Here is an 11,177-nt window from a genome sequence, read left to right on the forward strand (position 1 = left end):
CCAGATTATCAGAAACTCTGTGTGTGTGTGTGTGTGTGTGTGTGTGTGTGTGTGTGTGTGTGTGTGTGTGTGTGTGTGTGTGTGTGTGTGTGTGTGTGTGTGTGTGTGTGTGTGTGTGTGTGTGTGTGTGTGTGTGTGTGTGTGTGTGTGTGTGTGTGTGTGTGTGTGTGTGTGTGTGTGTGTGTGTGTGTGTGTGTGTGTGTGTGTGTGTGTGTGTGTGTGTGTGTGTGTGTGTGTGTGTGTGTGTGTGTGTGTGTGTGTGTGTGTGTGTGTGTGTGTGTGTGTGTGTGTGTGTGTGTGTGTGTGTGTGGGGGGCTAGGGAGTGAGTGCTGACATCCTGGTCACATCCTGAATGGGCAGGGCCATTGAGGGTATGAAAGGACTTTTCCTGAGTCACGCCTGGTTACTGAACCGGTCACAGCCTGGTTGCCTGGCTACCGAACCTCAACCAATGCCTTTGTTGTATAACGGGGCTTCCTTCTTAAAAAAAAAAAAACACACACAGTGACCTGAGTAATTATCTTTGCTCTTCATAGGAATCTATGCAAATGATATGCCAGAAAGCAAATAAAAGCATTACTTACTTACTTACAAAACTGATTTTAGTTTCTTGGAAATGCTTAGGCTCCTGCTTTGAGCTGAGCTCAACATTTTGCAAATTCACTGGTTGTGTTTCTATTGAAACAGAGCCCAACTAACCCAGTGAATGTCGACTGGTCAACTTGACTGGGTATTGGTGGGAAATGGGTTACTATCAATGTTGAAAGGAAAGCCCAAGAACAGAAACGGGATGAAATAGATGTAAAATATCAATTTTATTGTGATTTCTTGTACAAAGGCTCAGGTACCTAGTTCACAGAACCATCAGTAGCAGCAGCACATACAAGCAGAGACATGATGCAGCAGCACATACAAGCAGAGACATGATGCAGCAGCACATACAAGCAGAGACATGATGCAGCAACACATGCTAGCAGAGACATGATGCAGCAACACATACTAGCAGAGACATGATGCAGCAGCACATACAAGCAGAGACATGATGCAGCAGCACATACTAGCAGAGACATGATGCAGCAACACATGCTAGCAGAGACATGATGCAGCAGCACATGCTAGCAGAGACATGATGCAGCAGCACATACTAGCAGAGACATGATGCAGCAGCACATACTAGCAGACACATGATGCAGCAGCACATACTAGCAGAGACATGATGCAGCAGCACATACTAGCAGAGACATGATGCAGCAGCACATACTAACAGAGACATGATGCAGCAGCACATACTAACAGAGACATGATGCAGCAGAACATACTAACAGAGACATGATGCAGCAGCACATACTAGCAGACATGATGCAGCAGCACATACTAACAGAGACATGATGCAGCAGCACATACTAACAGAGACATGATGCAGCAGCACAATCGACTGCCAGGCTTTGAATCACTATCAGCAGAACAAAGTGGATCATATTTGTTTCAGGTCAGTCTTCCCCAGAATTACATAGTGTTGGTATTCAGACGGCATAAGCAATTGACTCTTACATTAATGCATTTGGTTTAGCAGATTTCTAATAATTAGGAATGTTTACACAGAAATATACATAAAGAACAACTTTTTTGTTGAATACTGTATAGCATGATGACTTCAAGTAAAGGCAACAACAAGCTGCTTAAATAGCTGTAGTTATGTAGTTACAGCACACAACTGTCAACAGCACGTTACAGTCCTGTTATTGAGTGTTAAAATCAAATGTACAAATATTCAATGATATCTTCAATCGCCATGCGCTCAAAATATTACAAACTGTTCTTCATTATGTCAGTCATTGTTTGTAATATAGGAGTCATTCAGTAGTCACAACATCACAGTTCACATGTTCTAATACTGGTCTGAGCATACTGAACGCTTGCCCATCAAGGGTGTATCAAATATCAAATGTATTCTCTGAAAACGTTGATTCCAAGAGATTTGTCATCGGAAGCAGAGCCATATACGTATGAGAGGTTAAATACAGGATATGATTCGGATTGGGAGTGGCCTCAGGTGTCCTATTAGGGTAATAGACTCATGCAGCATTTTAATATACAGCCGGTCGTGTTCTTTAGGGCACACAACAGAAAACATTTTGCAACTGAAAATGTGAAGGAAAATGTAGTTCCTCCTGTCTCAGTCAGTTTTCTCCTGTTTAGTGCCCTAATGAACACGACCCAGTTCTTTTCCAGACACACACCTTTATGAAACACCACACAAAGGCCTGCCGCTTCGCTCAGCTGGTGAAAACACACACAAGCCACTCGCTTATTTACAAACACAGTCCCTAAAACAGGCGGCAAACCCACCTCCACCAGGAGAGCTACTGCAGGCTTTTGCTTCGGTCCCACTTTAACTAACACAACCGATTTAGCTGAAAATAGTCCCGATGAGCAACTAATTTGTTTAGAATCAGCTGTGTTAGTGTTAGTTAGAGTAGGGCTGGAGAAAAAGCCTGCACATCCAGTAGCTCTCCAGGAGGAGGGTTAGCCACTTCCAGGGTGTGGGGTGAGGGGGGAAGGGCGCAGAGCCAGCAGTTGCCAGCAGTTACAGGAAGGCACTGGGATTGGCTCGAGGGTCTTTCTGGTTCCTGTATTGATACGTTAGCCACACCCCCAGGATCTGAAGCAGGAATAAAGAATAAACATTACTGACCCTACAAATAACAGATCATATACTGTAAATATACATTTTCATTCCCTATTAGATTTCATAAACTGCGGTTTACTGTAAGTCATTAAGTTCAATTGATTGAATGCTTGATTGACACACCAGAACATTCCCTGACTGTATATAGAGGGGGATCTCACCTCAGTGAAGCTGAAGAAGAGGCCTATCCCGCCCACGAAGCGCAACACCTCTCCTGCATGCGCCTGGATCTGCTCAGCACACGGTGAACAGGAGTGGTTGGGGAAACAGGCCTGTAGAGGGACACAGAAAGACACCCCACAGATGGACAAGTTAGTCAGGAAAACTACTTTACATCCACAATACTGAATATACAGCAGCTGATATCATCAGAACCAGTTTGCTAAAAATATCAGAGCCATTTCAACACAGATGTATGTGTAAAAACATGTTTTTTAGACAATCCCATTCGTTGTAATGATATATCTTGATATGTATCAACAGAGCTTGTGACCTGTGATGGAGAGGTCAAAGACAACATACTGTACATTCAGATTCAGTGCACCAGAGGGTTCATTTGTTAATGCTTACAGCGTCACAGGTCCCGTTGTTGTCTACGTGGTAGAAGCCACAGCAGTTGAGACTCTTCTCTACGTCTCTCTGGGTGGTATGAGAGTTGTTCCATCCCACCTCCAACAGTTGTTCCTAAAACAGGGGTACAACAGCAAGCACTGACCACCATAGATACACCCATATACATATACATTAGGTGTATTACAATGCCTGTATACACAGGACCAGACATTTCTAAGGTAGTCTGCTATTCTTGAACCAGATGGAGGTAAGTCTGAATAAAATAGTGATTTTGAAAGGTACTCCATAGTGCATGGAACCGGATCACACCGCAGTGCCGAAACATGGGAGGTCCCTAGATCTGAGATTTCACCACAATATTAACCAATAACAGACACATCATGATTCATTAGCATATGTTGTCTTGTATCTATCTAGAATTGAATCACAAGATTTCTGTGATTTGTCTGAAAAGTTTTTTTTGTTCCTCTAGAACTGAAAGGAATGTTGTTGTGATTGACAGGAGTTTGTGCTCCTACCTGCTGATCCTTGTTGATGGCCAGACAGGCGCTGGAGACAGAGAACTGGACGATGAACACCATGAAGAGGATGATCATATACTGGGCACCACTGTCAAGGAATAACACTCCAATACACACATTCTCAACACAGAGCTTTTGTAGATTTGAACCAGTTGGTCACACTTCCGAAGGCGAATGATACTTATTTTCAACAGTCAAATGTTTAATTTCTCTAAACTTCTGTATTAGTAATATGGAATATTATAGATTAATACTATAATAATGTAAACTAATAATGTAATAATAACACTGTAATAATGACTGAAAGCCAGTCAGTATTATGCCCTGATGACTAAGCCAGAAGCAGGGGTCGGCAGTGTCTACGCAGGCTGACTACAATGTGCAATACGATACTGGACCTGGTCTCACAGATGTTATTGCGTGTGCATGCCATGCATGAATGGAAACTACAGTACAGCCTGGAAAACAACTCATGGATAAACTACAAGGGGCTATGAGTCCTATTGAAATAAAGGACAACGGGTGAAGGTAAAGGACAACGGGTGAAGGTAAAGGACAACGGGTGAAGGTAAAGGACAAGGGGTGAAGGTAAAGGACAAGGGGTGAAGGTAAAGGACAAGGGGTGAAGGTAAAGGACAACGGGTGAAGGTAAAGGACAATGGGTGAAGGTATAGGACAACGGGTGAAGGTATAGGACAACGGGTGAAGGTAAAGGTAAAGGACAACGGGTGAAGGGAAAGGACAAGGGGTGAAGGTAAAGGACAACGGGTGAAGGTAAAGGACAACGGGTGAAGGTAAAGGACAACGGGTGAAGGTAAAGGACAACGGGTGAAGGTATAGGACAACGGGTGAAGGTATAGGACAACGGGTGAAGGTAAAGGACAACGGGTGAAGGTAAAGGACAACGGGTGAAGGTAAAGGACAACGGGTGAAGGTAAAGGACAACGGGTGAAGGTAAAGGACAACGGGTGAAGGTAAAGGACAACGGGTGAAGGTAAAGGACAACGGGTGAAGGTAAAGGACAACGGGTGAAGGTAAAGGACAACGTGGAGAGGATTGTCTCATTCAGACAATCCCATTTAGCGAGCTACTGAAGCTATTGGAAAAGCTTATTGAAACTTCAGTTCTTTTGAATTTAACACATAGCCTACCCAATGCCTCAATCTACTTGACCTGAAACTTGACCCCAAACCTGAACTCAAGCCATAATTCAAATTCTAGACCCCAAATTCACTTGGGTCTTGGGTCAGGTCAACTCTGCCTTGGTGGAAGGTTAGGATACGAAGAAGAGTAGGACCTGGTGGTGCTTCACGGCCCCGATGAGGCCGACCAACGCCACAAAGAACAGGAAAACGCCCACTCCAATGACTCCGCCCACCACCTGGAAGCTGGACACCAGGCCGAACCACTTCCCCCACGCAGCGATGCCGATCATCAGCAGACTCACCAACTAGAGAGGGAGGGAGAGACGGATAGACGGACCGACAGAAAGACGGATAAATAGACAAGCAGGCGCAGACACAAACACAGAGACAGACAGCCAAGATGACCCTAAACAACAGATATCTTATGTCATTGTATGAAGTATGAACTGCATGAACTCTCCACAGTGAAAGAGTAAAAACTGCACTGTGTGTGTGTGTGTGTGTGTGTGTGTGTGTGTGTGTGTGTGTGTGTGTGTGTGTGTGTGTGTGTGTGTGTGTGTGTGTGTGTGTGTGTGTGTGTGTGTGTGTGTGTGTGTGTGTGTGTGTGTGTGTGTGTGTGTGTGTGTGTGTGTGTGTGTGTGTGTGTGTGTGTGTGTGGGTGTGTGTGTAAGAGAGAGAGAGAGAGAGAGAGAGAAAGTGAGTGTGGACATTAACCCGGAAACTATCAGATAGGCTTACAGGTTATGGTATGTAATAAAACAAAGTGAGTGATGTTGTTGCAGTGGTATAACCTGTCAGAAGGACACAGGCTACACCTCAGACTGTGTGCTTTTAGAAATAGACAGGGGCGCAATGTCCCCAGTGAAATTTGCGCCCCTGGAAATAGAAGAAGCAACAGTCAAAAGTGGAACAAAATTTTCTATCATTAAAACATTTATCTGCCTGTAAATGTATATTCAGTTTAAATATAGGTCACCACTGTGTTCTGTTTTGATGCCACAAACACTCCTGCAAAACATTGGGTGGTGTTGTGGACATTCGATGCCCTATGTTGAGGGTTTGTATACGAATGCTATGGAGTCTACACACACCCTATGGCCCATATAATGTTGTTTTCAGTAACAACCACTTGATAAGAGATATCAGGAATGGTTAGAGCTGACAAAGACAGGATACACCCTTGCATTGGAAAGTGTCAGGACTCAGGAGAGGAAACGAGATAGGAAATGGAGAAAGGAAATAATATATATAGGCCATTTTAAATATTCAGTTGCCTAAATACTGAATATAAATCCTAATATTTTTACGTGCTGAGGTTGCCTTTGTCAAACAGGAGACGCAAATCGTATTCAATACAAAGGTTCAGTTTTAATTATTTATAGCAGCAGAGCCTGGTCTGACCCAATGTATTGTTTAAAACAGGCTGTACCGCAACAATGTTCCTTACACACCCGCACAGACCGCATAAAAAACGTAATATAGGCTACGGAACCAACGCCCAAAACCTGTTACAGTATAGCTTAGTAATACTCCATATGGTCAATTCTGGAATCGCATACTCACAACATAAAGGATATTGAGCGCACAGAGGGAGTGCTTGGAGCAGGTGAACCCGGAGCAGGCCATCATTGAGATTTTTGATAATAAGCCAAACGAATAATAAGATAAAGCAATTCCTTGTAAAAACTAAATAAAAATGGAAATACCCCAAATCAAGACGGTTATGATTGTCCCCACTACAAAGTCTGGTCGCGAGATGAACTAGTATTCTGCCAGCAGCACAAACGTTGACGTCACTTGTGTATGGTAATGAGGAAACCTTCAAAAATAAAAGCCTGCATTTCAAAACATTGCAATGAGGATAACTCATTCAAATTATATTGCATTTTAATCAATGGCCACTTTTATTCTGCCAACAAGAAAATGCAATAAGTAATTTATGAAAACAAATTTCAAATAATATGTATTTTTTTTAATGAATGTTTACAATGAAAAAATACAATGTTGACACTGGTATATTGACAATATTGGACTGTAGGGAGAACACTTTTCTACCTTTCTCAGCTAAAGTGGGGTGAAAAATACTCAGTAGCGTTTCAACTAACTAAATATGGTTAGTTTTGGAGGGGAATGTTTTATAGACATATCAAATCAAATCAAATTGTATTTGTCAAATGCTCCCCCGAATACAACAGTGAAATGCTTACTTACAAGCCTTTAACCAACAATGCAGTTTTAAGAAAAAGACGTGTTAAGTAAAAAATAGATAAGTAAAAAATAGAAAATAAAAGTAACAAATAAATAAACAGCAGCAGTAAAATAACAATAGCGAGGCTATATACAGAGGGTACCGATACAGAGTCAATGTGCGGGGGCACCGGTTAGTCGAGGTAATTGAAGTAATATGTACATGTAGGTAGAGTTAAAGTGACTATGCATAGATTATAAACAGAGAGTAGAAGCAGCGTAAAAGAGGGGTCTGGGTAGCCCTTGATTAGCTGTTCAGGAGTCTTATGGCTTGGGGTAGAAGCTGTTAAGAATCCTTTTGGACCTAACATGGCGCTCCGGTACCGCTTGCCGTGCGGGAGCAGAGAAAACAGTCTATGACTAGGGTGGCTGGAGTCTTCGACAATTTTTTAGGGCCTTCCTCTGACACCGCCTGGTATAGAGGTCCTGGATGGCAGGAAGCTTGGCCCAAGTGATGTACTGGGCCGTACGCACAACCCTCTGTAGTGCCTTGCGGTTGGAAGGCGAGCATTTGTCATACCAGGCAGTGATGCAACCAGTCAGGATGCTCTTGATGGTGCAGCTGTAGAACCTTTTGAGGATCTGAGGACCCATGCCAAATCTTTTCAGTCTCCTAAGGGGGAATAGGCTTTGTCGAGCCCTCTTCACAACTGTTTTAGTGTGTTTGGACCATGATAGTTTGTTGGTGATGTGGACACCAAGGAACTTAAAGCTCTCAACCTGCTCCACTACAGTCCCATCGATGTGAACAGAGCGTGCTCTGTCCTCCTTTTCCTATAGTCCACAATCATCTCCTTTGACTTGATCACGTTGAGGGAGAGGTTGTTGTCCTGGAACCACACGGCCAGGTCTCTGACCTCCTCCATATAGGCTGTGTCATTGTTGTCGGTGATCAGGCCTACCACTGTTGTGTCATCGGCAAACTTGATGATGGTGTTGGAGTCGTGCAGTCATGAGTGAACAGGGAGTACTGGAGGGGGCTGAGCACGCACCCCTGAGGGTCCCCTGTGTTGAGGATCAGCGTGACGGATGTATTGTTACCTACCCTTACCACCTGGGGGCGGCCCATCAGGAAGTCCAGGATCCAGTTGCAGAGGGAGGTGTTTAGTCCCAGAGTCCTTAGCTTAGTGATGAGCTTTGAGGGCACTATGGTGTTGAATGCTGAGCTATAGTCAACGAATAGCATTCTCACATAGGTGTTCCTTTTGTCCAGGTGGGAAAGGGCAGTGTTGAGTGCAATAGAGATTGCGTCATCTGTGGATCTGTTGGGGCAGTATGCAAATTGGAGTGGGTCTAGGGTTTCTGGGATAATGATGTGAGCTATGACCAGCCTTTCAAAGCACTACGGGTCGGTAGTCATTTAGGCAGGTTACCTTAGTGTTCTTGGGCAAAGAGCCTATGGTGGTCTGCTTGAAACATGTTGGTATTAGAGACTCAGCCAGGGACAGTTTGAAAATGTCAGTGAAGACACTTGCCAGTTGGTCAGTGCATGCTCGGAGTACATGTTTCAGTGTTACTTGCCTCGAAGCGAGCATAGAAGTAATTTAGCTTGTCTGGTAGGCTCGTGTCACTGGCCAGCTCGTTGCTGTGCTTCCCTTTGTAGTTGGTAATAGTCTGCAAGCCCTGCCACATCCGACGAGTATCGGAGCCAATGTAGTATGATTCAATCTTAGTCATGTATTGACACTTTGCCTGTTTGATGGTTCGTCGGAGGGCATAGCGGGATTTCTTTGAAAGTGGCAGCTCTACTCTTTAGCTCAGTGCGGATGTTGCCTGTAATCCATGGCTTCAGTTGGGGTATATACGTACGGTCACTGTGGGGACGACGTCATCGATGCACTTATTGATGAAACCAGTGAATGATGTGGTCGGAAGAATCCCGGAACATATTCCAGTTCTAACAAAACAGTCCTGTTGCTTAGCATGTGCTTCATCTGACCACTTATTTTATTGATCTAGTCACTGGTGCTTCCTGAATTAGTTTTTGCTTGTATGCAGGAATCAGAAGGATAGAATTATGGTCTGATTTGCCAAATGGAGGGCGAGGGAGAGCTTTGTACGTGTCTCTGTATGCGGAGTAAAAATGGTCTAGTTTTTTTCCCCTCTGGTTGCACATTTAACATGCTGGTATAAATTAGGTAAAACAGATATGATTCCCTGCATTAAAGTCCCCGCTCACTAGGAGCGCCGCCTCTGGATGAGCGTTTTCTTGTTTGCTTATGTCCGTATACAGCTCATTGAGTGCGGTCTTAGTGCCAGCATCGGTTTGTGGTGGTAAATAGACAGCTACGAAGAATATAGATAAAACATATTTCGGTAAATAGTGTGGTCTACAGCTTATCATGAGATACTCTACCTCAGGCGAGCAAAACCTAGAGACTTCCTTAGATTTAGTGCACCTGTCACGACTTCCGCCGAAGTTGGTGCCTCTCCTTGTTCGGGCGGCGTTCGGCAGTCGTCGTCACCGGCTTTCTAGCTGCCACTGATCCACGTTTCTTTTTCCATTTGTTATGTCTTGATTGTACACACCTGGTTCCCATTACGTTATTATTATTTCCCTATTTAACCCTCTGGTTGTGGGATGACCACAAGTTCTCAATGGGATTAAGGTCTGGGGAGTTTCCTGGCCATCGACCCAAAATATCGATGTTTTGTTCCCCGAGCCACTTAGTTATCACTTTTTTTTCGTATGGCAAGGTGCTCCATCATGCTGGAAAAGGCATTGTTCGTCACCAAACTGTTCCTGGATGGTTGGGAGAAGTTGCTCTCGGAGGATGTGTTGGTACCATTCTTTATTCATGGCTGTGTTCTTAGGCAAAATTGTGAGTGAGCCCACTCCCTTGGCTGAGAAGCAACCACACACATGAATGGTCTCAGGATGCTTTACTGTTGGCATGACACAGGACTGATGGTAGCGCTCACCTTGTCTTTTCCGGACAAGCTTTTTTCCGGATGCCCCAAACCATCGGAAAGGGGACTCATCAGAGAAAATGACTTTACCCCAGTCCTCAGCAGTCCAATCCCTGTACCTTTTGCAGAATATCAGTCTGTCAATTATGTTTTTCCTGGAGAGAAGTGGCTTCTTTGCTGCCCTTCTTGACACCAGGCCATCCTCCAAAAGTCTTTGCCTCACTGTGCGTGCAGATGCACCCACACCTGCCTGCTGCCATTCCTGAGCAAGCTCTGTACTGGTGGTGCCCCGATCCCGCAGCTGAATCAACTTTAGGAGACGGTCCTGGCACTTGCTGGACTTTCTTGGGTGCCCTGAAGCCTTCTTCACAACAATTGAACCACTCTCCTTGAAGTTCTTGATGATCCGATAAATGGTTGAGTTAGGTGCAATCTTACTGGCAGCAATATCCTTGCCTGTGAAGCCCTTTTTGTGCAAAGCAATGATTATGGCACGCGTTTCCTTGCAGGTAACCATGGTTGACAGAGGAAGAACAATGATTCCAAGCACCACCCTCCTTTTGAAGCTTCCAGTCTGTTAATCGAACTCAATCAGCATGACAGAGTGATCTCCAGCCTTGTCCTCATCAACACTCACACCTGTGTTAACGAGAGAATCACTGACATGATGTCAGCTGGTTCTTTTGTGGCAGGGCTGAAATGCAGTGGAAAAGTTTTTTGGGGATTCAGTTCATTTGCATGGCAAAGAGGGACTTTGTAATGAATTGCAATTCATCTGATCACTCTTCATAACATTCTGGAGTATATGAAAATTGCCATCATACAAACTGAGGCAGCAGACTTTGAGAAAAATAATATTTGTGTCATTCTCAAAACTTTAGGCTAATAGGACCGATGGTGAATGAAGATTACCTACTCGCTGTCAGATCCTTACAAGGCACCCAGACCTTCGTTCTCGATATCTCCGTCTCTTTCTCCTGCGAAGGACGGGATGAGGGCCTTGTCGGGCGTCTTAATAAAATCCTTCCCGTCCGACTCGTTAAAGGAAAAGTATTCCTCCCGTACCGGGTGAGTAATCGCTGTCCTGATATC

General features: G+C 44.3%; 1 protein-coding gene across 2 annotated transcripts; it reads right to left on the minus strand.

Moving 5' to 3' along the window:
• Positions 1-796: 796 nt before the first annotated feature.
• On the minus strand, positions 797-6,731 carry LOC139559447 (tetraspanin-13-like). Of its 2 annotated transcripts, none has more exons than XM_071375491.1 (6): positions 6,635-6,731; positions 5,066-5,233; positions 3,781-3,861; positions 3,260-3,373; positions 2,851-2,961; positions 797-2,662 (listed from the first exon to the last, which is right to left on the minus strand). In XM_071375491.1, exons 2-6 carry the CDS (start codon positions 5,216-5,218, stop codon positions 2,588-2,590), a joined length of 534 nt encoding a protein of 177 aa, XP_071231592.1. In that variant the 5' UTR covers positions 5,219-5,233; positions 6,635-6,731; the 3' UTR covers positions 797-2,587. The 2 variants fall into 2 exon arrangements, with proteins under 2 accessions (XP_071231592.1, XP_071231591.1); XM_071375490.1 differs by having other exon boundaries at positions 6,492-6,720.
• Between the last annotated feature and the right edge of the window lie 4,446 nt (positions 6,732-11,177).

Source organism: Salvelinus alpinus, chromosome 29 (genome assembly GCF_045679555.1).
Source record: "Salvelinus alpinus chromosome 29, SLU_Salpinus.1, whole genome shotgun sequence".
Lineage (NCBI taxonomy): Eukaryota > Metazoa > Chordata > Actinopteri > Salmoniformes > Salmonidae > Salvelinus > Salvelinus alpinus.

Excerpts from the sequence above, each read along its gene's own strand:
- LOC139559447 (XM_071375490.1), bottom strand. The coding sequence starts at position 6,557 with ATGATGGCCTGCTCCGGGTTCACCTGCTCCAAGCACTCCCTCTGTGCG. Across the intron at positions 3,374-3,780 it reads CCATCAACAAGGATCAGCAG|GAACAACTGTTGGAGGTGGG; the intron begins GTAGGAGCACAA and ends CCCCTGTTTTAG. Across the intron at positions 2,663-2,850 it reads TCTTCTTCAGCTTCACTGAG|ATCCTGGGGGTGTGGCTAAC; the intron begins GTGAGATCCCCC and ends TTCCTGCTTCAG.